Source organism: Chelon labrosus (assembly GCF_963514085.1).
Source record: "Chelon labrosus genome assembly, chromosome: 14".
NCBI classification, from domain to species: Eukaryota; Metazoa; Chordata; class Actinopteri; order Mugiliformes; family Mugilidae; genus Chelon; species Chelon labrosus.
Window position 1 is genome coordinate 1226963 of NC_140347.1, and position 24735 is coordinate 1251697.

General features: G+C 47.6%; 3 protein-coding genes across 4 annotated transcripts; all 3 read left to right on the forward strand.

The window, feature by feature from the left end:
- The first annotated feature begins 292 nt into the window (after nucleotides 1-292).
- Nucleotides 293-5921, forward strand: LOC311499756 (C-C chemokine receptor type 6-like). The gene is made up of 2 exons (XM_084560878.1): nucleotides 293-967; nucleotides 4247-5921. Exon 2 carries the CDS (start codon nucleotides 4259-4261, stop codon nucleotides 5432-5434), a length of 1176 nt encoding a protein of 391 aa, XP_084417004.1. The 5' UTR covers nucleotides 293-967; nucleotides 4247-4258; the 3' UTR covers nucleotides 5435-5921.
- Nucleotides 5922-7158: 1237 nt separating this feature from the next.
- On the forward strand, nucleotides 7159-14014 carry taf1b (TATA box binding protein (Tbp)-associated factor, RNA polymerase I, B). The gene is made up of 15 exons (XM_084560872.1): nucleotides 7159-7402; nucleotides 8025-8123; nucleotides 8220-8307; nucleotides 8386-8483; nucleotides 8568-8660; nucleotides 8969-9032; nucleotides 9127-9289; nucleotides 9598-9697; nucleotides 9811-9958; nucleotides 10061-10235; nucleotides 10320-10357; nucleotides 11826-11913; nucleotides 12057-12127; nucleotides 12202-12430; nucleotides 12843-14014. The coding sequence occupies exons 1-15, from the start codon at nucleotides 7385-7387 to the stop codon at nucleotides 13093-13095; spliced, it is 1725 nt and encodes a 574-aa protein (XP_084416998.1). The 5' UTR covers nucleotides 7159-7384; the 3' UTR covers nucleotides 13096-14014.
- A 4884-nt stretch (nucleotides 14015-18898) lies between these two features.
- Nucleotides 18899-24317, forward strand: klf11a (Kruppel like factor 11a). 2 transcript variants are annotated; one of them, XM_084560875.1, is made up of 4 exons: nucleotides 18899-19039; nucleotides 20714-20935; nucleotides 21036-21762; nucleotides 23338-24317. In XM_084560875.1, the coding sequence occupies exons 2-4, from the start codon at nucleotides 20747-20749 to the stop codon at nucleotides 23634-23636; spliced, it is 1215 nt and encodes a 404-aa protein (XP_084417001.1). In that variant the 5' UTR covers nucleotides 18899-19039; nucleotides 20714-20746; the 3' UTR covers nucleotides 23637-24317. The 2 variants fall into 2 exon arrangements, with proteins under 2 accessions (XP_084417001.1, XP_084417002.1); XM_084560876.1 differs by lacking the exon at nucleotides 18899-19039 and having other exon boundaries at nucleotides 20161-20935.
- The last annotated feature ends 418 nt before the right edge of the window (nucleotides 24318-24735 follow it).

The window sequence follows — 24735 nt, forward strand, 5'->3', positions numbered from 1 at the left end:
GAGTTTTTTAGAAGACATTTCACCACTCATCCAAGTAGCTTCTTCAGTTCTGGGGGACTGGAGGGAAGTCTGAGGTTTAAATAGGAACTCCTCCTGAAAAAACTTGCTTGTTATGCTAATAACCAGAAACTGGTTGCTGGTGCAGCTAATTTCCCTTAACGACTGGGTACTTACCTGTTATGGGGAGGGGAACAAGCAAGTTTTTTCAGGAGGAGTTCCTATTTAAACCTCAGACTTCCCTCCAGTCCCCCAGAACTGAAGAAGCTACTCGGATGAGTGGTGAAATGTCTTCTAAAAAACTCTACAAGTCCAGTTGCCTTTTTTGGACCTTTTTTGGATATTCAAACAGGATCACTGATGGTAATCCAGTTAAAGTTTAGTGATTTGTAAAAATAAAGTCAGACTGTTTAATGACTGAATGAATTTACTGGAGGGAAACATGAAGAGAAGAATTAGAAATAATCTCCTGAATCCTTCAATTTAATGAAGCCAGTTCAACCTTTAAAACAGAATGACTAAATGTTGATGGAGGGATTTCTGAAGCTCTCTGCTGAATGATCTGATTCCTCTACAACAGCGCCACCTGCTGGAAAACCTGCATCACAGCATGAAGACAGAGAAAAACAAAGAGTTTTATTTCCTGTTCTGAGGATTTCAGAATATGTCAGCAGCAACAACAACACTGTATTCTTCTTGTTTTATGGTCGATTTTATTCTGAAGAGACTTTGGACACACCTCATTTCCTCTCCTGTACAGAGTACAGGTGAGTTTAAGGCCCCGCCCATTAAAACTACCTGTCAACGGAAGAGAAGCAGCTTCTTTCCTCCACACACGAAGGTAGAAAGAGTCAGTAAATCAACCTGAGGTGAGTTCAGCAGGTGAGAGTCCAACATCTGTAAATGATTAACTGGATCATCATCATCTTTCTTCATCTTTAACCGAAACACGGAGGAAACGTGGCCTCAGGTTAGAAACCATTTCAAGTTGATCAAGTTAACCTGCTTTAAACATTTAATGTCATTTAAAAACGATGCGGACAAACTTCCAACATGTGGTGTTTGTAAATGACTTTAATCAAATGAGATCAGACTGGTTTCCTCTCTAACGCTGCTCTCCTGACTATTAGTTTCTGTTCATTTAAACCCAACCGACTCATCTAGAGGACAGATATCAGTAGATCTGCTTTAAGTTCTGTTTTTAAAAGTTGACACAGCTCAATAAATAAACTGAATACTTAAAACTGGCAGGTCAATTCAGATTAACAGATGTGTCGATAAGGCTGGCGTTATGGAACCAGGAAGTGAATTCTAGTGAAATGATTCATCCATCTGTTTATTTAAAAACTTTTGTGAAAGCTCGGTAGGCCATCGAGCAGGTTCTGTTCAGCAAACTAGAAAAATTTCCAAAGCTCACCACAAAGGATCCACAGACTCCGCTATCTAGCCGATCTGTTGTCAGAGCCATAAGCTGCCAAAGAAGATGGCTACCTCACAGGCTTGTGGTACGTGTATACCTTCAGAAGAATTAAGCCTATCATTGAGAAACTCCAATTAAATATACAAGAAAAGTTGCTATACTTCAGCACAAAATACAAACAAGAACACTTTGTTAGCTTCCCACCTTTCTCCATGTTGGTAAACTTCATCTGCACAGAGGCAAAGACGCACACAGAACCAAGCTTTAACCTCTTCATGCGAGCTCAAGCAGAGAGAAAGAACAAATGGGAGAGGCCCACAAAGACATCTGTTTATGTCCACAAGACACAGGTCTCAGGAACTGCCAGGTCTGAGTCTAAAGGAAGTAGGGAACGAATTGACCCAAATAAGCATTGCCCCCTGCACAAAAAGCCCCACCCTCTTAGGAAATGCAGAGGCTTCCGTGAGAAGACCACAGATGATCGCAAACAGCTTTTGAAAGAACACTACATCTGCTTTCGCTGTTGCTCCTCCACAGAACATCTTGCAAAGATCTGCACCGCTGAGATAACATGTACAGGGTGTTGGAGCACTGCTCATCTTACAGCTCTTCATCCCTACCCACCTACCTGGAAATCTAAGTCGTCCCCTCCCACTTCAGAGGATGGTGGGAATGAGGACAAAGTGGACAACCAGGAGGTCAAGTCAACGTGCACACAAGTTGCACCAGAACATGTGCTAAGATCTGCCTTGTCAGCATGTTCCCAAACAGGCGCAGAGAGGAGTCCAAAAGAATGTACGCCATATTGGAAGAGCAGAGTAACCGCTCCCTTGCAAGGTCAGAGGTCTTTAAGATCTCCGGGTGCTCCTACTCATACACACTCAAGGCATGCGCAAGACAACAGCGGGGAGGAGAGCCAGTGGCTACACTGTGGAACCAGCGGAAAAGAAATTAAACATTTCTCTGCCTACACTCCTTGAGTGCAACCAGATCCCTAATGTCCATGCTGAGAATCCTAGCCCGGATGCAGCCAACCATCATGCTCACCTAAAACGCATCGCTGACAAAATACCACCTCTGGATCCGGATGCCAAGATTCTCCTCTTACTGGGCAGAGACAACTTACGGGTGCACAAGGTCCGAGAGCAGATAAGTGGCCCAGGAGATGCACCGTTTGCTCAAAGGCTTGACCGAGGATGGGTCGTCATTGAGGATGTGTGCATTGGAGGTGCTCACAGACCACTGGAGGTGAGAAGTTACAAAACTGCCATTCTAAGTCATTTCCAGCCATGCAACAACCAGATCAGAGTGACAGATATTGGGAGATCTAGAGTTTCTGAAGATAATGTAAGCCGAGTCCTACCAGGACAGCTGCAAAAGTTGGGCTGCACCTTTACCTTTTCGGTCAGCGAGACAGCGACTGCCCAACATCAGGAAACAGGCTTTCGACTGTCTTGTCTCACTTCGGCGCTCATTGGAAACAGGGCCGCAGATGAAAGCCGACTTCCTAGAATTTATGGAGAAGATACTCAAGAAGGCACACACAGAAGTTGCCCCCACACGCACAGAAGATGCTTCCAGCTTCTAACCTCAGGCTGCACAAATTGCATCAAACTGACCTGCAGTCATTGAAGCATTCCCATCCGAAGATCGCTCCAAGGATTTCAAGAGCCGAGATCTCTTCATTGATGATCTGTCTATCCAGCGAACTCTGTGTCTTCGCAGACACATCAGTCAAAGCAACAGCAACTGTGGCCTACATCAAGGTGACAAGCCACCAAGAACAGACTGAGATTGGCTTTGTCTTCGGGAAGGCAAAGTTGGCCCCCCAGCCTGGCTTAACTATGCCAAGACTTGAGCTCTGTGTCGCTGTGCTCGCTGTGGAGATCGCTGAGATAATAGTTACAGAGATGGACACAGTGTTCGACAACATCACCTGTTACACAGATAGCAAGGTTGTATTGAGGTACATCCACAACCAGTCAAGGACATTTTATATCTCCGTGAACAACAGGGTCTAGCGAATCCATCAATCACCTTGTCCTGGTCAGTGGAAGTACGACCCAATGCATCTCAACCCAGTGGACACTGAGTCAAGAACTGTGACACCAGCCCTGCTTAGCAGCACAGCGTGGCTCAAAGGACCTGCATTTCTCTATGATGTATCTTTGCATCCATCTGAGCTTCAAGAGACTTACGAGCTTATCGACCCTGACATCGATGCCGAAGTGTGTCCCCAGGTGACGCCTCACCCATGTTACCAGAGATGTAGTACACCCACAATTCTTTGAACTCTTCTCTAAGTTCAGCACTCTCCTCGCAGCCATAGCACGTTTAATCCACGTAGCTCACTCCTTTGCTGACTCCATTCAGAATGGATGTTAGGGCCGGCACATTTGTCATCCTACAGAGGAAGAGCTGCTAAAAGCCAAAGTGTGCATTGTAAAGAGTGTCCAGAATGAGTGATACGCAGAGGAGCTCAAGTGCATTAACTCAGGATCCAACATCCCATCTTCCAGCAGCTTGTGGAAATTGCAAGACCGACTACTTAGGACAGGAGGCCGGATTGGGCAGTCAGGCATAAGCACAAACGAGACTCACCCCATCATCATTCCTGGCCGCCATCATCTCACCACTCTGCTTGTGTCTCACTATCATGAAGCAGTGAAACACCAGACGTTTGTCTGAAATAATTAACTTCAGTTCTCTGTTTGTGTTTCTATTTTCTCATCTCTCTGATTCATGAGCAGCTGCAGATAGAAGATAAAGACGAACATAGACGTCCTCTTTAATCCTGTCCTCTGTCTCTTGTCTCTCTTCTCTCTGCAGTGAACGAGGACGATGAACTTTGAGGAGGAAACGATGTACGACTGGTACAATGATACGTTCTATGACAACTTCACCTACTATGAGTACGACCTGACCGAACCCTGTGCTTACCACAACAACCACAGCACGGAGATGGTGGTCAGCCCGTACATCATCTCCATCATCTGTATCCTGGGCTTTGTGGGGAACGGTCTGGTGATCGTCACCTACGCCTTCTACAAGAGGACCAAGTCCATGACCGACGTCTACCTGCTGAACGTGGCCGTGGCCGACCTGCTGTTCGTGGTGGCACTGCCGTTCATCGTCTACAACGAGATGACGTCGTGGTCGATGGGCCGCGTGGCCTGCAAGCTGCTGCGTGGCTCCTACAGTATCAACCTGTACAGCGGCATGCTGCTGCTCGCCTGCATTAGCACCGACCATATCGCCATCGTCCAGGCTCGAGGCAGCTTCCGCCTGCGCTCGCTGACGTACAGATGCCTCATCTGTGGAGTCGTCTGGACCATCGCCATTCTGATGTCCATCCCCACCTTCTACCTCTACGACTTGTACGAGCCAGTGCACATGAATGACTTCTTCATGCAGGGGGAGGAGCTGAACCACACCTCACCATCCCAAAACGTCTGTGAGTTCAAGTTGGATGTGACCCAGGGGACCAACATGACCCAGGGGTTCAACGTGGCCCAGGGGATCAAGATGGCACTGCCCAGGACCCAGCTGGCCGTGGGCTTCTTCCTTCCACTCACCATCATGATCTTCTGCTACTCTGCCATCATCGTCACCCTGTTGAAAGCTAAAAACTTCCAGAGGCACAAGGCGGTGCGAGTGGTTCTGGTGGTGGTGGCGGTGTTCATCATGTGCCACCTGCCGTACAACGTGGCGCTGCTGTACGACACCGTCAGCATGTTCAGGGAGAGCTCCTGCGAGGAGTCGGACACCCTTCAGACGGCCCTCACCGTCCTGCAGTCCTTCGCCTACCTGCACTGCTGCCTCAACCCGGTGCTCTACGCCTTCGTGGGGGTGAAGTTCAGGAACCACTTCCGGAAAATCTTCCAGGACCTGTGTTGTCTGGGGAAGAGGTACATCGCCCCCCGCCACTTCTCCGGGGTCACCTCTGAGGTCTTCGTGTCCACCAACCGCGGCTCGGCGGATGGGTCCAGCAAGACTGGCTCCTCCTTCACCATGTGAGGACGCCAGAGAGACTCAGTCAGTGAGAAGGTTCTCAGTCCACAGGACAAAGATAATCTCAGTAGTTTAGAAATGAAACAACAAAACTTTTTCTTTTCTGATTTAAACCGTGTAATAATCACATCACTCGTCCTCTTCTTCTTCTTCTTCCTCTCAGATTAATCTTGATCTCAGGACACAGGACCAACGTTGGACTGTGTCCTCCTAACATAAAAACAGTCTGAAGCTTCTTCTGTCAGTCGTGTATTGATGTGCGATAGTTCTTGGTTCTGATACGACATTTAGAGCCGACAGATGAATGCGATCAGAGTCTTGAAGTTTGTTTTCTTCACATTTAATGTGGAGACCTCCAGTGTTAAAACCTTCCTCCAACATCCACCCTCTCTTCCTCTTCTTCTGTCCTTCTTCTACTTTTGTTTGTTAAATGAGTTTATTTTGTAACATTGAATGGAACAGATTTATATCTTCATGGATAATAAATGTCTTTTGACTCAGAGACTTTTTATTTTTTAAAATCAGTCGGTCATACAACAGCGTGTGGCGTCTCTAAAAGACTTTTTTTTTAAAATGACTAAAAGACTATAAAAACATCTGCATACGTGTATATGACTCCAGAAGCATCACAAAGCTGGAGCTAACCAGCTAGCCTCAGCTAACAGAAAACAGACAAACCACATATCTATTAAATCGTTGTCCTGCAATGATGTAGCGACCATTTCAGTCATTGACAACACTAGAGGGTTCAAACTGAATGTTTTTCTTGATCAAAATGGCGACTCCTCTTGCTTATACAGGTAAAAATGTAGTAAAATAAAATAAAATAGTGTAAAACTCAAGCTGAAATTTGCAGTCAATGGGTGATGATTCAGTGATTCAGTCGTCTGATGGCCTGTGGATAGAAATAGTTTTTTAGTCTGGTTGGCCTTGCTCCCACACTCCTGTAGCGTCCTTCCTACTTGTTCTGGACTCAGCACCTGGAGAAGAAAACTCCTAGAAGTCTCAATCCAGATGAGGCAGAATTTAGAAACTATTAAAGAAGTCCCCAGCATCAGCACAAGAACATCATCTAAAGACAAATACTTTGTGGTCATCCTACTAAAGTAGAGCCCCCCAACCATGACCCTTCACAGGACAAGAGGTTACAGAAGATGAGATGAGAAATACACAATACATCCATGGTTGGATTTACAGTTTATTCATAATGAATAAAAATAATAATAAATACATAAAAATAATATAGATAAACAACAAATGCTATAATTAGAGATTAAAACCTTTTTATTTTAGATTTTATTCCTTTTAATTAAATGTTTAAATTCATCACTGTGTCAGTAATGAATCATTTATAGCAATAACTGCAGTAAATATTAAAATTTGACTCGAAGACTGGATATTATGCTCAGGGAGACGCTTTTATTTTGACAGTTCCCCCTCTCTTCCGGTTTGTCTTGTGTCGAGCTTGACTCGTCTCTGATTTAAAAAGTCAAAGCCCCGGAATAAACACACGAAGAGACGCAGAGAATTAAACCCTCTGTCCTGCAGCTTATGTAAGAAGAGAGGATTATTTATTTATATCCTCTGATCTCGTCAAATCCGCTTTGACCCCGAACATCTGGAGCAGCGCACACAAACAACATTTATTTATTTATTTATTTATTTATTTATTCAGTCCTTTAAAAAATCAAATTTAAATACTTAAAGTGAGTAAATTTAATACTATATTATAAATGAACTGATGTTTTTGTCCCAAGAGAAGAAGTAGCTGTAGTTCATGTTCCAGACTGTGGGTGGCAGCAGAGGATTACAGTATATCGGAAACCAAAGAAGAAGAGCAACACAACGAATTGTAGTAGAAGAAGAAAACCCCAAACACTCGGATCATTTCCACGTGTTTTTTCCCCCTCGGATTAAATTTAAATCTTATTAATTTTGTTTAAAACAACATCCAACATGGACGACGAACACACGGTGAATCCATTTCTGTCTCTCTGGTGAAGTTACGCTAGCTAGCTTGTGTTAGCCAATCGGTTCCCACCAAACTCCGTTCACAGTTTACGCGATTTCTCGAGTTTTGCACAGAATTCAGTCTGGAAGTTTTTCTGAGCTCATTTCAACCAGTGTCGCGTGAATCTACAGCAGATCATTTAATAATCGGCTCATATTCACTGACCTCAAGTAAACGTCATAGCTTGCTAGCTCAAACGTTCATTAGCGTGAATGTTTAACGTCAATTCATAATTAAGTGCGCGACCGTTTCTTTGCCGAATGTTCCGGAAGATCTCAAAGGAGCCTTAAAAAGATTAATCTGGCGTCTGTGAATCTTTTACAACTTTGAATAAGCGTGGAAACTTAAAATCAATCTTTTGTTAATGGAGTCTTGGCTGTAAGAGCTGCTAACCCAGTGGTTTCCTTCCTGTGTCAATCATCCTCCCTCCAGATGTGTTCACGTGATATAGAGGACATAGTTTTTACACAGGGACACATTATTATTATAAATAAATTATATGTAGTTTGGTTCTGTGTTAGCTTAGCTTCACAGTGTTAGCTTAGCTTCATGGAAACATTAAAGTAGATGTTGTCTTGTCTCCAGGACGGGTACAGAGAGGCCTGTGTCCAGTGTTCAGCCATCAACTGGGGCATCTCAGACGAGGGACGCTTCTACTGCCGGTCCTGCCACAACGTCATCGAGGTAAAGGGACGGCTCAGGGGCCACAGAGGGGCCCCCAGCTGTTATTGTTGTTGTTGTTGACTCCTGTTGTAACTGAATGTGTCTGAATGTCCTCAGAGAACCAAGGAGGTGCTGGACCCGACCTTCTTTCATGGGTCCAACAGGATCTCCACCGTCTCCAAATGGGCCCGAGTCAAGACGGCGGGTCAGCACTGCTTCTGATTGGTGGTTTAGATCGTGTGACATGCTAACGGGACTGATTTAAGTGTTGGTGTGTGTTCAGAGCGCGGCCCCGTGTGGACGGTGTGTGAAGGTTTCCAGTTCATCCTGAGGAACCAGGCCGAGGCTCTGCTCAGACTGGGGGTCCACGCCCACTTCAAGGTTCACGGCTCCCACTTCCCTCTCTCGCTTTTCTGCTCGTCTGTCTTCGTCCAGTCCTTTTTCTAAAACGTTCCCCTGTCCCAGGACGGCGTGCTGTGTCCTCTGTGGAGACGCTACCTGCAGACGAGCCAGCAGGCGTACACCTGTACCCCGGTGAGGAGCTCCGGCTTCAGAGCGGTGAGAAATGTTTATTTTATATTTAATTTATTACTTTAGATGTTTTTTATTTGCTCCACAAATTATTTTAATGCCTCAGATTTGTTCTTTTTTTGTTAATTTAATTTTTTTTTTGTTTCGTATTTTTTTTTTTTATATATTTTTTTAAATATTATTTATTATTTATTTTATTTCTTAAAAATATATTTTTTAATTTTAATATTTTTTAATTTTAATATTATATTTTTTCAAATTATTGTTTTTTTATATAATTTGTTGAAGTTAATATAAAGTTTAATTGAGACGTCTTCCTGTCCCGTCGTCCTCAGAGAGACGAGGGCTCAGACTCAGACATTGCTCCTGAGTCCAACATGTCCACTGGTCCTTTGACAGGTGACTGAGCTCCTCCCTCACCTGTGATCAGTGAGTCATTATTAATAATCACCAGCTCTGTGTCTCTGGTTTAAACGTGGCTCCTTTAACTCAGACAGCTGCAGTGATTGGTCGGACTCTGACGCCAGCAGTCACCTGTCCACTCAGCAGAGGAGGAGGAGGAGGCGGGGCCTGATGACCATGACGAAGACTCTGGCTCTGATCCACCTGGCTCTGGTCTGGAGCCGCGAGGCGCTGACGCTCAGCGACCTGCTCAGGTGAGGCTGGACTGGACTGGACTCACCTGGACTCACTCTGACTCACTCGGACTCACCTGGACCCCTGTAGATGTGGACTCACTCTGACTCACCTGGTCTCACCTGGACCCCTGTAGACGTGGACTCACCTGGACTCACTCTGACTCACCTGGTCTCACCTGGACTCACTCTGACTCACCTGGTCTCACCTGGACTCACTCAGACTCAGTTGGACTCACTCTGACTCACCTGAACTCACTCTGACTCACCTGGTCTCACCTGGACCCCTGTAGACGTGGACTCAGCTGGTGGTGGTGTTGTCTTTTCAGGCTGGTGAGAGAAGGTCATGTCCCGTATGTCAACGCCTACGAAGGACTCCCTGAAGACATGAAGCTGATCAGAAAAGACGCTCTGGTCTTTAAAGTGGAGGTCAGAGACATTTCAGGAGACTCTGTCTGTCCCTCTGTGTGCCTTACTGCCTTCTAGAGGACAGACGTCCTCCATCGTCCTCTGGTTTACATGGTTGTGTCTTGTGTCCTCAGTCCATCCCGTCTCACCAGGCGGTCCATAAGGAGGCTCAGTCTCTGGCCGTCTTCATGGAGCTTCCTGCTTTTCCTCCAATCAGCCGTCAGTCTCTGCTGCACCCGGCGCTGCTCAGCCTGCGTTACCTGACCGACGCCAACCTTCCAGGTAACCTGGACCGGACCAGACCGGACCGGACGAGACCGGACCAGCTCCTGGACCCTCAGCGACTCATCCAGCCTCTGTCTGAGACGTCTGTTTGTCTTTCAGACGAGCTCCACCTCTGGCTCTGCCGCCTGCTGGACCGCGCCGGTATGGCGGATGAAGCGCTCCACACGTTCGACCCCCTGTCCCGTCCCGTGCTGCCCCGCTACGACGTCCAGGCCGCCGCCCTCATCGTGGTCACCATGAAGCTCATGTTCGGCCTGGACGACCACACCGAGTGGTAAATACCCCCCCACGCCGTACAGCTGTTTCCATGGCGACGGCCCAGCTGTGTGAGGATGACTCATTTGTTTCTGTCTTTCAGGGATTTGTCCAACAGAGCTGGTTCTCAGGACGACTCAGGTGACGCTGCCTTAAAGTCCTAAGAGACGCTTCCTAAAGTCTGTCCTTGTCTTCTCCTAGAGTTGGTCTCCTGTAGCTTCCTAAAGTCTGTCCTTGTCTTCCTTGTCTTCTCCTAGAGGTGGTCTCCTGTGTCTTCCTAAAGTCTGTCCTTGTCTTTCTTGTCTTCTCCTAGAGTTGGTCTCCTGTGTCTTCCTAAAGTCTGTCCTTGTCTTCCTTGTCTTCTCCTAGAGTTGGTCTCCTGTGTCTTCCTAAAGTCTGTCCTTGTCTTCCTTGTCTTCTCCTAGAGTTGGTCTCCTATAGCTTCCTAAAGTCTGTCCTTGTCTTCCTTGTCTTCTCCTAGAGTTGGTCTCCTGTAGCTTCCTAAAGTCTGTCCTTGTCTTCCTTGTCTTCTCCTAGAGTTGGTCTCCTATAGCTTCCTAAAGTCTGTCCTTGTCTTCCTTGTCTTCTCCTAGAGTTGGTCTCCTGTAGCTTCCTAAAGTCTGTCCTTGTCTTCCTTGTCTTCTCCTAGAGTTGGTCTCCTGTAGCTTCCTAAAGTCTGTCCTTGTCTTCCTTGTCTTCTCCTAGAGTTGGTCTCCTGTAGCTTCCTAAAGTCTGTCCTTGTCTTCCTTGTCTTCTCCTAGAGTTGGTCTCCTGTGTCTTCCTAAAGTCTGTCCTTGTCTTCCTTGTCTTCTCCTAGAGTGGACTGGATTCAGTCCAATAAATCTTTCAGTCAAAGTTAATGTAGTGTGGAGAGGGTAGCTGGTACCTTCTTTTTCTTCTTCTGGTTCTTCTCTTTATTCTGGTTCTCTTTCTTCTCCTTCTTCTGGTTCTTCTCTTTATTCTGGTTCTCTTTCTTCTCCTTCTTCTGGTTCTTTGTCTTCTTCTTCTGGTTCTTCTTTTTCTTCTGGTTCTTTGTCTTTTTCTTCTGGTTCTTTGTCTTCTTCTGGTTCTTTGTCTTCTTCTGGTTCTTCTTTTTCTTCTGGTTCTTTGTCTTCTTCTGGTTCTTTGTCTTCTTCTGGTTCTTCTTTTTCTTCTGGTTCTTTGTCTTCTTCTTCGGGTTCTTTGTCTTCTTCTTCGGGTTCTTTGTCTTCTTCTTCGGGTTCTTTGTCTTCTTCTTCGGGTTCTTTGTCTTCTTCTGGTTCTTTGTCTTCTTCTGGTTCTTTGTCTTCTTCTTCTGGTTCTTTGTCTTCTTCTGGTTCTTTGTCTTCTTCTTCTGGTTCTTTGTCTTCTTCTTCGGGTTCTTTGTCTTCTTCTTCGGGTTCTTTGTCTTCTTCTGGTTCTTTGTCTTCTTCTTCGGGTTCTTTGTCTTCTTCTTCTGGTTCTTTGTCTTCTTCTTCGGGTTCTTTGTCTTTTTCTTCTGGTTCTTTGTTTCTTTGTCTTCTTCTTCGGGTTCTTTGTCTTTTTATATGCGACACCTGGCTGTACGTCCCAATGCGTCCTCTGTATCGTCCTCCTGAACCAACGGGGTCTTCTCTGATCCGGCTCACAGGTCACATGTTCAACCTGAGGAGGTGGTACCGTCTGGTGCAGGCCGCTCTGATTGGAGCTCAGCAGAGGAGACGCCGGGACGTCGCCAGGTGAGACGGTTCCTCTGTTCGTCCATAAAATAAATAAAAAAATAAATAAAATAGATTAAACAAAGAAAAATAAAATAAATGAGACAAAGTGAAAATAATAAAATAGATAAATGAGTTAAATATATTTATTTATTGTGTCTCAGGAGACAGTGGACGGCCCAGAAACCCATCGTCCTCAGGAAGAAAGACAAATGTTCGATCATGAAGAAGAAAAGTAAGACTCTGTCCTCCTGGTCTTGTCCTCGTCTCCGTCAAACACCTAAACACACGTCCACCGTCCGTCCACAGGGATCGCAGCGCAGGTCCAGACCTGTTTTGAGAGACTGTCTTCGTGTCCGGCGGGCGTCCAGGGCGTCGGCCCGTCCACCTTCAGGTTCCGCTGGGGGGACGAGGACGGAGCAGACGGTCCCAGTCTCCACCACATGAAGCTGGACGGAGTAGTCGGCCGGGACCAGGACGTCCTGGTTCCCTCCAACACCTCGTACTGGCACCCGGCGCTCAGACCCTGCAAAGAGCGGTAGGACAGATGGACAAATGTCCCGCAGGACAAATGTCCCGCAGGCTTTTATCATCAGAACATCCAGGAATTTAGACATGTCTCCACTCTGCTGTCTCTAATGGATCTCTACGTACTGCTCCTCCTCCTCCTCCTCCCCCTCCTCCCCCTCCTCCTCCTCTTCTTCTTCTCCTCCTCCTCTTCTTCTCCTCCTCTCCTCCTCTCCTCCTCTCCTCCTCTCCTCCTCCTCCTCTTCCTCCCCTTCCTCTCCCCCCTCCTCTCCTCCTCTTCCTCTTCCTTCCCCTCCTCCTCTCCTCTGCCTCCTCTTCTTCCTCTCCTCCACTTCCTCTCCTCTCCTCCTCTTCTCCTCTTCCTCCTCTTCCTACCCTTCTCCTCCTCCTCTTCCTCTCCACCTCCTCCTCCTCCTCCTCAGTGTGTGCAGCAGTCATTACAGGGAGGTGGAGGCGTCGCTCCCTCTCTCCTTCGTCTGGCTGCTCCAGCTCTTCTCCTTCCTCCTCGAGGTGAAGCCTTCCTACCTGTACGAGGAGGTGCTTGAGGTGGAGCGACGGGTCCTCGGCTGCAGGACGCCCCAGGACGCAGTCCTGAGGACGAAGAGGAGGACGAAGAGGACAAGGACCAGAGCTTCGTCCTCACGTCCTCAGAGAGAGACGGAGGGAGGGAGCTGATTGGCTGCTGACAGGAGACGACAATAAATAAATGATCTGAGAAGGAACTTTAACAACAAGGGAGGAGGAGAAGACAGGGAGGAGGAGGAGGAGAGGATGAAGAAAAAGTTTGTGTCACTGATTTAAAACTTTATTAGACGTCTTCCTTCAGTCTGCAGAGACAGGAGGAGACAGCAGGGGGAGACAAGGAGTCACTGAGGAGGAGGAGGAGGAGGAGATCGTCTTAATGTTTATCAGATTAATAAATGATGATCTCCAGCGTGTCCCTGAACACATCACTGATAATAAAGTTCCTGGTTGGTCTGTGAAGAGAACTAAATAAATATATGAATCAAATTAAAGATAGAAGAAAATAAATGAAAACAAATAAAATAAAGGGAATAAAAATATAATATAGATTTAAATTAATTTAAATAAATGATTGAAATAAAGTAAAATAATAATGATTTGACAAAACTGAATAAAATAAAGGAAATAAAAACAAAATTAAAATGTTAAAAGTAAAATAAATTAAATCAAAATGAATCTAATTAAACCCTGTGAATTAAACCAGCTGTTACCTCGGATGTCTTTTCTGCTGTGGCGGTTGCTAGGTAACTCCGCGGCGTTGGAGACGTGTTGCCGTGACAACGCCGCTGCGAGCAGCATCGCGCTGCGTTCACGTACGCTGGGACACGTTGTCCTCAGATGACTCCTGCAGGGAAGGAAAGTACCGCAGTACTCTCACCTCAGGAGCTACAGGCGGTGTGTTCACTGGCGGCTGGTTAACCCCAGCGTCAGGACACGACTGCTCCTCCTCCTCCTCCTCCTCCTCCTCCTCCTCCTCCTCCTCTTCTGACGGGTTTATCCTCGTTCAGAGTCTTTAGTTTAAACATTTGAGACGTTTATTCTGTTTCCATCGACACAAACTTTATTAAAAACGACACAAATAACAATAAAATCTCACGTTTGATTTATTTGTTCTTTATTTGTCACATTTGGGATCATTGATCTAGTTTTTATTTGGTCTGGTTCTTTTTTATGGAGTCTGTTCTTTCTGAAATAAATAATACGCTCCCTGGCCACTTCATTAGGTACACTAGAGAACCCAGTCCTGCTCTAAATCCAGTCTCTATGAAGGTCCCTCAACCATAGTCTGTATATAAATATGGACGACAAGTCTCCTCTTCCTCTCATTGGTCAAACTGACTCTATTTTCCCGGGGACACGGGCGGCGCCATCTTGAGTCTGATCAGTACGGTCTGAGGGCGGAGCTACGTGGAGCCCCGCCCACACTTCCTCCAGACTCACTCACGTTTTTCTATGTTTATTTATTTATTTCTCACGGGACCACTTGACTGAGCGGTTGGCATGGCAACTGTTGGTCACCATTATGTCACTTCCTGTTTCTATAGCGTCAAATAATTAAAACGAAACTCATCTAAAACATTAATTCTTGAACATTCATCAACATTATATTACCTACCTGAAATGACAGAAACCATCCTTGAAAAATAATGTAAATGTTTTAGTTGGGTCCAAGCCCCGCCCACTAACATGGAGGGGGTGGAGCTTATGACCTATACTGCAGCCAAACACCAGGGGGAGCTCTACTTGCTTTGGCTTCACTTTAAAGGAGCTGTTCTATGGTTCAGCGTCAGTACTGTACCTAATGAAGTGGCCAGGGAGGGTACGTATCATAATGTCATGAAATGTCATGTGAAACAGATTAAATATTAAACTGAATATAAAACAGAATTTATTTTCAGCTAAAAGGAGGAGGACCTAGTTTCCTGTTGGTCCTTGAACGCAGCGCGTGGTCCTGGATGACCAGCAGTCGGTCGTCGACAGGAAACGAGGGAAGAAGAAGTGTTTGTTTACAGTGTCCTGACTTCATTTCTCCCATCATGCATTTCACCAACGTCAGGTCAGAGTGAGAAGTTCCAGGTGACGTGTTGTGTTCAGGTGTTCTCTGTTTACTCCTCTTTCCACCACAGAAGAAGAAGTGCCACGTTCAGTGCACCTCCCGTCTCGTCCTGGATGACTCACGGAGTGTGACCTACATTTTAGTGACCCCACCCACCCCGACACCCCCTCCCTCCCTCACCCCTCCCTCACCCTTTAAACACACACATGCATAGTCAGCGTGGGTGTGTCTCCGGTCGATGAGGTCGTTGTTTTGGAGGAAAGTCAGCTGCTCCGACCAAACTCTGGTTTCTAAGACCAAACTGTCCCAGGAACTAGAGACGGAGACTAAACCCCAGGAACTAGAGACGGAGACTAAATACCGGGAACTAGAGTCAGAGACTAAACCCCAGGAACTAGAGTTAGAGACTAAACCCCAGGAACTAGAGTCAGAGACTAAACCCCAGGAACTAGAGTTAGAGACTAAACCCCAGGAACTAGAGTTAGAGACTTAACCCCAGGAACCAGAGTCAGAGACTAAACCCCAGGAACTAGAGTCAGAGACTAAACCCCAGGAACCAGAGTCAGAGACTAAACCCCAGGAACTACAGTCAGAGACTAAACCCCAGGAACTAGAGTCAGGGACTAAACCCCAGGAACCAGAGTCAGAGACTAAACCCCAGGAACTAGAGTTAGAGACTAAACCCCAGGAACTACAGTCAGAGACTAAACCCCAGGAACTAGAGTTAGAGACTGAACTCCAGGAACTAGAGTTAAAGACTAAACCCCAGGAACTAGAGTCAGAGACTAAACCCCAGGAACTAGAGTTGGGGACTAAACCCCAGGAACTAGAGTTAAAGACTAAACCCCAGGAACTAGAGTTAGAGACTAAACCCCAGGAACTAGAGTTAAAGACTAAACCCCAGGAACTAGAGTTAAAGACTAAACCCCAGGAACTAGAGTCAGAGACTAAACCCCAGGAACTAGAGTTAGAGACTAAACCCCAGGAACTAGAGTTAGAGACTAAACCCCAGGAACTAGAGTTCTGGATCTCGGCTCATGAGACAGAGTGATTGACTCAAAGCATCGTGGGGATCTGGTGAACACATGAATCAGGAGTGAACGTGAGCAGCAGTTATTCCTGGAGGTCTGGTTCTTGGAAGTCTGGAATGAGGGTTGACCTCTGACCCCTCTGAGTGATGTGCACCACTGCTGCTGTGGAGGGCCACGGTGTCAGTGAACGCACCGCCGTGGCCGCACCAGGATCAGGCCTCAGAGAGAAGAACCACAGTCTAAACCTGGGAGGAACCGACGCACTGAAGACGTTTCCTGCTCTGAGATGTTGCCACGACAACAGCCAGCCAGCCATCACCTGGGATACCTGTGGTGGAGCGTAACGGAGGGATGCTGCATTCAGGGAGGAACCGTTACCTCGGATTCATTTAGATTTTGAAGCAGTTATTTTAAACCCAGGCCCGGTCCGTCCAGACTTCAACGTATAAACTATAAAAAACCTTCATGACTCAGGTTTAAAAGCAGAGCAGGCGTCTGGAAACGTCTTTTAGAAAAAACTGTATCTGAATCTTTGGGACGTCCCGTCAGCAGAGTGTTTGTTGTCAGGTAGCCTCCAGGTGACGATGCGTTCACTGACCATCCTGGACACAGTCCGCCTCTGTTTTCTGCCTGGAAACCGTTTTTTCTCCTTCTCTTTTTTCTCTCCACAGACCGAGCGCCTGCACGTTCTTCTCTTTTTTTAAATTCCACAACCTCGCTGAACTTGGAAATGGAAATGAACTCACGTCACCTCTCAGCCTCCCGCTGCTGCTGCTGCTGCTGCTGCCAGGACTCGCTCTGCTTCTGTCCCAGTCTCCTGCCGACAGACAGATCAGACGTTAAAAACTAGAACATATTCATCTGCGTCTGGGTTTAGAAAAAGATTTCTATTGTCCTCATGACAGAGGAGCTTTGAGAAGAATAAAACACAAACAACCAGAATAAATGTTCAACTGTTCAGACCATAGACTGTATATAAATATGGACACCACGTCTCCACTTCCTCTCATTGGTCAAACTGACTCTATTTTCCCGGGGATACGGGCGGCGGCATCTTGTGAGTTTGGATCCAGAGTCTGATCAGTACGGTCTGAGGGCGGAGCCACATGGAGCTGTGATATTGATGCCCCGCCCACTGTGATATTGATGCCCCGCCCACACTTCCTCCAGACTTACTCATGTTTTAGTTTAATTAATACTACGCTCTGCTCTACCTCCACCTGTTACAAGGAGATGATGGATTATACTCCGGACGTGTTTATTTTACTCTCACGGCCACTTTACGAAGCGGTTGGCATGGCAACTGGTGGTCACCATTACGTCACATCCTGTTTCTATAGCGTCCACGAAACATATCCAAAACATTAACACTTGAACATTCATCAACATTATATTAACTACCTAAAATGACAGAAAACATCCTTGAAATAAATGATTTGACGTGTATTTTAGTGTTTTAGTTTGGCCCAAGCCCCGCCCACTAACATGGAGGGGGTGGAGCTTATGACATATACTGCAGCCAGACACCAGGGGGAGCTCTACTTGATTTGGCTTCACTTTAGAGGAGCTGTTCTATCTTTATTTACAGTCTATGTTTTTTATTCTTAACCTCGGCTCAAATGCACCAACCAGGAAGTACAATAGAGAACCTGTGGAGATATTTTATACACAAGTATATATATATATGAATAAATGTATATATGTGTGTGTCGTGTGCACCTCACCAGGTAGAAGCTGCTGCAGTACCATCCTCCTCCTCCTCCTCCTCCTCCCCCTGCAGCAGCTGTAAAGGGTTAAGCTACAACAAAGGAGCTGGTGCTGAGGGAGGAAGGTGGAGGAGGAGGAGGTGGCGGCTGCCTGCTAGTAGCCCCGCCCTGGAATTCTTTATTGGAGAGGCTGTTTACAACCTCCACGCATAGGAGTCCCTGGGTTCATCGGCCTGGTGGGGAGGGGGTGAGGATGAGGAGGATGTTGGTGGGGAGGAGAGGATGAGGGGATGGAGGGGATGGGGGGGGGGGGGCTCAGAGGAAGAAGACAATCCAGAGCTCTTTTATTTTTTCCTCCTCTCTCCTCTTTGTCTCGTTTTCTGTCTTTAATTCTTTGAACGTGTCTCAACGTCCTCGTACCGTGAAACTAAGGGTCGACACAGTTCGTCCTTTAAAAACACAAATACATGAACATCTAACATGTAACCCCTCTAAACACATTTAAATACATTAAACCCTGCACTTTTTATTTAATAGATTTACTAAACACATCAATAAAATGAAACTAGGAGCGAATACTAATGTAAAACCAGAAACAGACTTAAATCACATTTATTTTATTAATAGATTTAGTTTAATTTTAATTTTCTTGCCTTTAAAAACATAAATATCTGACACTAGAGCTGAATTTTATCTGTGAACTCGTTAATAGTGATAAAAACATCAGCTCCAGACACAACCTGGAGTTTATTTTATATTTAATAAACCATTTAAATCCATAAAATCCCCTTTTAAATGTTTAATAACGAGCCAAACAGCTGATTTTATTTCTTCTTCTTTGTTTCTTTCTTTCAGGGTTTTTTCCGCCACGCGCCTGTGACGCGCGCCCCCGCGGTCCCGCCTCGCGCCTGTCTGCCTCACCAACCTTTCCCCCAGTTCGTGCGCGCCCCCGGGTTCACCGGGTTTACTCTGACACCGCTGACTCCGCGGACACGCCCCCCGACAGCCACGCACCCCGGCTCCGGCCAATCGCGTCGCGGCCACGTACCGATCACGCACCGCCTCGCCTCTGATTGGCCGCGGCCCGCTACACCTATGGCGCTGATTGGCTGCTGGTTACCACCCGCCAGACTGCTCTGAATTTTGTTTCTGTGTTTTTTTTTTTTTTGTGTGTGTGTTTTTTTTTGGCCGCTCTCAGCTGAAGCCAGACTGAAGCTCATCTTCATCCACTGCTGCTCCGCTCGGCTCCGCTCCGCTTCTCCTCCTCCTCCTCCTCCCGCCTCGTGCTCCGCTCCTGTCAGGTGAGTGGTGAGTCCCGGCTCCGGTGCCGCCGCCGCCGCCGCTCCGGTAAAGTTTCCCGGTGAAGCTGCGCCGCGGCTCCGCGTCCTGGTCTGGTCCGGTTTACCTGAGGTCACACTGAACCGTGTGTGTGTGTGTGTGTGTGTGTGTGTGTTTCCAGATGTTGTCTGATGAGACAGCTGTGCTCTTTTTGTTTTGATTCTTTGTTCGATTAGTCGACGATGGATCGATTCTTTATCGATTATTTACGTCCGTCGCGTCGCTGATGAAATAAAAGTGAATGTTTTCAGGTTCACGTCATCAGCTGATTGGTCGATTAATCGATCATCTCTCGTTGTTGTCGTCGCTGCTGTGATCAATAATCCTGATCGATTAGTTTGGTCTCGTATTGATTCACCTGAACATGTTTATATTTATGAGCAGTGGTATTGATCAGCTGATCAGACTGTTGTTGATCTGTGGAACAAAGAGAGACAGGAAACAAAGGAAAGACACGTGCTGATCAATCAATCAATCAACTAATCAGTTAATCGATGGTCCGATCAGCTGATCCACTGAGGTCACTAAGTTGTTTCTGCTGCTGTAATCTCATTATGTGTGGTGTGTTCGTGGGATCCTAGGAAATCGCAGCGTTGGAGCAGCGACGCTCACACTGACTTTGTTTTGTCCACTTCCTGTTCCTCTCTGGAAGAGTGGGCGGGGCTTGTTTTTTCTGTAATGTATGTTTTTGGTCAGGGGAGCATAACGCCTCCCATCATCTATTCTGGGTCCAGGGAGGTTCTCTCTCAGCTGGGGCCCCTCTCTCTCTCTCTCTCTCTCTCTCTCTCTCTCTCGTCCCTCGCCCCTCGCTCCTCTCTCTCCTCCTCCACCCTTCCTGTTGCCTGACAACCTATCCGGGCCCCCAGGGGCCCCCAGGGGCCCCCAGGGGCCCCCAGGGGCCCTCCGTCACAGCGTCACCTCCCACCTGCAGCATCTCGTTTATTTTCCACTCTCAGTTTTGTCTGTTTGCTCCGATGTGGCGTTCAGGGGTCGGCAGGAAGTGCGGCGTCCTCAAGGAACTCTCAGTAGATCGCGGAGCAGAAGCGGTGCGTTCAATGACCCCTTGAGAACGTCCCGCAACCAGAACTTTATTTACACTTTCATTTGATTTGACCCAAACTGAACGTTGCTTCTCCGGAGCGAACAGGAAGTCGTTGGGGATAAAGGGAAAACACGATTTCATATGAACGCAGCATTAGCTACTAATGCTAATACAGCAACCAGCTCATGTTTTGAGCTATCGCTACGTTAGCCTAAATAAGCTAAAACTAGCCTAAACAAGCTAAAGTTACCGCTAACATGCTAATGCTAGCCTAAAAAAGCTAAGCTTTGCCTAAACAAGTGCAAGTTAGCCTAAGCAAGCTAATAGCAGACTAAATGAGATGGTTTAAAGAAGTTCAAGCTAATGCTAGCCTTAGCAAGCTAATGATAGTCTGAACAAGCTAAAGTTAACCAAAATGTTGACCTACACCAGCTAAGGTTAGCATAAACTAGCTAAGGTTAGCCTTGGCTTAGGTAAATGTAATCTTCCGGATCAACAGCAGGGGGCAGTAACTCTCCGTTTGGTTCATATAATTCTTGCAGAAGAAGAGAAGTGACCTCTGACCTCTGACCTCTGACCTCCTGACTGCCCTCAGGTCGACCGTGTGGACGAACGGACAGCGGCGGCCATGAAGCAGAAGGCGTGCGTCGAGTACCACGACCTGGAAGCCGCCGAGGCGCTGGTCAGCATGAGCTTCTGGGGTCAAAGTTCGCACAAGCCCCGCCCACTGACCCCGACGTCCGACTCCTGTGACTCCATCCAGCTCCACCCGGACGGAGGGGACGCTCCCAAAGACCTGGTGTCCCTGTCCTCGCTGGTAAGAATCCACCCTACTGAGCACGCTCAGTGTTTTGTTTGCACTGGTTTCCATGACGACAGCCCTGACGTTTGATGGCGATGGTCGTTCTCTCTCTCAGTGTATGACGCCGCCTCACAGTCCCAGCTTCACCGAGGCCTCCACCACCACCGCCGTCCACGCCGCCGTCTCCAGACCGGTCTTACATCGCGTCTCCCCCGCCTCCCCCTTCACATCAGAGATCTCAGCGCCCCCCCCTCACACAGACTCGTCCAGCGTGGCTCCGCCCAGCAGAGCCATGGCCACCAGCGTAATCCGCCACACCGCCGACAGCTTCGGCTCTCCTCCGCCGTCCACGCCGCCGCCAGACAACCCGTCCTCTCCTCGCTCCTCCCCGCTGTCCCCCTCCTCCCCTCCCCCGGTGCTCTGCCAGGTGTTCCCGGTGAGCGGTCGGACGGGGATGATCTCGGCCTTCGTCCAGGCTCCGGTGCAGGTGCAGACTCATGGGGGCCCCAAGCCCATCCTGCCCCAGGCCCCTGCTCCCAGCTTTGCCCCGCCCCTGCTGGTGGGCCCCACGGTGCCGCGGGGGACCGTGATGTTCGTGGTGCCGCAGGCCGCCGTCTCCCAGACGTCGCCGGCCCCGCAGGCCGTCATGACCCTGGGCAACACCAAACTCCTACCCCTGGCCCCGGCCCCCGTCTACATCCCGTCAGGACCCAGCGGCGGCGGCGGCGGCGTCTCTCAGGCCGACTTCTCCCGGAGACGGAACTACGTGTGCACCTTCCCCGGCTGCAAGAAGACCTACTTCAAGAGTTCACACCTGAAGGCTCACCTTCGCACACACACAGGTAACCTCAGACACTCAGATCTCCCACAGACAGTGAACTAACCTCAGACAGTGAACTAACCTCAGACGCTCAGATCTCCCACAGACATTGAACTAACCTCAGACACTCAGATCTCCCACAGACAGTGAACTAACCTCAGACACTCAGATCTCCCACAGACAGTGAACTAACCTCAGACAGTGAACTAACCTCAGACGCTCAGATCTCCCACAGACATTGAACTAACCTCAGACGCTCAGATCTCCCACAGACAGTGAACTAACCTCAGACACTCAGATCTCCCACAGACAGTGAACTAACCTCAGACAGTGAACTAACCTCAGACGCTCAGATCTCCCACAGACATTGAACTAACCTCAGACGCTCAGATCTCCCACAGACGTTGAACTAACCTCAGACACTCAGATCTCCCACAGACAGTGAACTAACCTCAGACGCTCAGATCTCCCACAGACATTGAACTAACCTCAGACAGTGAACTAACCTCAGACGCTCAGATCTCCCACAGACATTGAACTAACCTCAGACACTCAGATCTCCCACAGACAGTGAACTAACCTCAGATGCTCAGATCTCCCACAGACAGTGATCTAACCTCAGACGCTCAGATCTCCCACAGACATTGAACTAACCTCAGACACTCAGATCTCCCACAGACAGTGAACTAACCTCAGACAGTGAACTAACCTCAGACGCTCAGATCTCCCACAGACATTGAACTAACCTCAGACACTCAGATCTCCCACAGACAGTGAACTAACTTCAGACGCTCAGATCTCCCACAGACAGTGAACTAACCTCAGACAGTGAACTAACCTCAGACGCTCAGATCTCCCACAGACAGTGAACTAACCTCAGACGCTCAGATCTCCCACAGACAGTGAACTAACCTCAGACACTCAGATCTCCCACAGACAGTGAACTAACCTCAGACATTGAACTAACCTCAGACACTCAGATCTCACACAGACAGTGAACTAACCTCAGACAGTGAACTAACCTCAGATGCTCAGATCTCCCACAGACAGTGAACTAACCTCAGACACTCAGATCTCCCACAGACAGTGAACTAACCTCAGACATTGAACTAACCTCAGACACTCAGATCTCCCACAGACAGTGAACTAACCTCAGACGCTCAGATCTCCCACAGACAGTGAACTAACCTCAGACACTCAGATCTCACACAGACAGTGAACTAACCTCAGACACTCAGATCTCCCTCAGACAGTGAACTAACTTCAGACGCTCAGATCTCCCACAGACAGTGAACTAACCTCAGACACTCAGATCTCACACAGACAGTGAACTAACCTCAGACACTCAGATCTCCCACAGACATTGAACTAACCTCAGACACTCAGATCTCCCACAGACATTGAACTAACTTCAGACGCTCAGATCTCCCACAGACAGTGAACTAACCTCAGACAGTGAACTAACCTCAGACGCTCAGATCTCCCACAGACATTGAACTAACCTCAGACGCTCAGAACTCCCACAGACATTGAACTAACCTCAGACACTCAGATCTCCCACAGACATTGAACTAACCTCCGTCCCGTCGTCTTGCAGGTGAGAAGCCGTTCAGTTGTCACTGGGACGGCTGTGATAAAAAGTTCGCCCGCTCTGACGAGCTTTCCCGTCACCGCCGAACGCACACCGGCGAGAAGAAGTTTGTCTGCACCGTGTGCGACCGCCGCTTCATGCGCAGCGACCACCTGACCAAACACGCCCGGCGCCACATGACCACCAAGAGGGCGTCCTCGTGGCCCTCCGAGACCCGGGACCTCGGCAGAGGCGCCCCGCAGCCCGAGGGCCAAACCAGAGGCCCCGCGCTTCCCGTCGGTGTGCTGGCTCCCGCCGGTAACTAACGGACCCGCCCACCGAGCCCCTGGGGCCACGGGGCCACCTCAGGACACCGGCCGTGTTTACAGGGTCTGATGAACCAAGATGGCCGCCCCCTGCTGGAAGAGGAAGTGTTTGTTTGAGGTGCTGCCGAGTTTAACTCACTCAGGACATTTTATTCCCACAACCCACAAACTCACCGTAAGAGGAAGATGAGGAAGAGGAGGATGAGGATGAAGGCGACAGGCTGCTACTCAACCACGGACAGAAACCAACACAAACCTGACATTGCACTGGATTGTTGACTCTTGTTTTTTACTTCCTGTTTACTTCCTGTTTACTTCCTGTTTAGCGTGCACTCTTTTCTTTCCCTCTTTCTTTTTGCCAAAGCCTCTGTGTCGTCCCTCTGTACATACTGTAAATATTTCCATATCTATATGAACGTGTACTCCCGTCTGCATTTCTTGATATTTTATAAATGTCAGTGGACAGTATTGATCACTGTGATGCTACCTGTTATTATTTAACTCAGCTTGGTTTGGGCCCATAGCGTAGCCACAAGATACCTCATGTTTATGAAACGTTCATTCTTAATAACAGCTTCTATCTCAATAATCCCATTTCTGAACATCTGCCTGTAAGTGATGGTGAAGAAAACGACTTTTATAATAAAACTTTACCACCAAAGACTCAGTGGGCGTCGCCTTCCTCCGGCTGCTGCAGTGTTTTTATTATAAACATGGAAATTAGCATATCCAACAAAGTTTCAAAAAGGCAACTGGACTTGTAGAGTTTTTCTCAAAACTCTACAAGTCCAGTTGCCTTTTTGAAACTTTGTTGGATATACCATGACCTGGATGACTGAGAACCTTCACAGACACGGAAATTAGCACCTTAGCTAGTTTAGCTTGTGTAACTTTTCTGTTTATCAAACTTTACACAATTAAAATCTTCCCTGTGAAGAATATTAAAGCATTTTAGAGTAAAGATGAGACTAGCTTGATTTATTGTGCTAGTTGCTAACACTGAAAATTAGCACTTTTGCTAAGCTAATTTTATTTTTCTGTTGATCAAATTGTATAGAAGCTTAAATAAGCTAATAATAGTTTACAGGTGAGATGGATT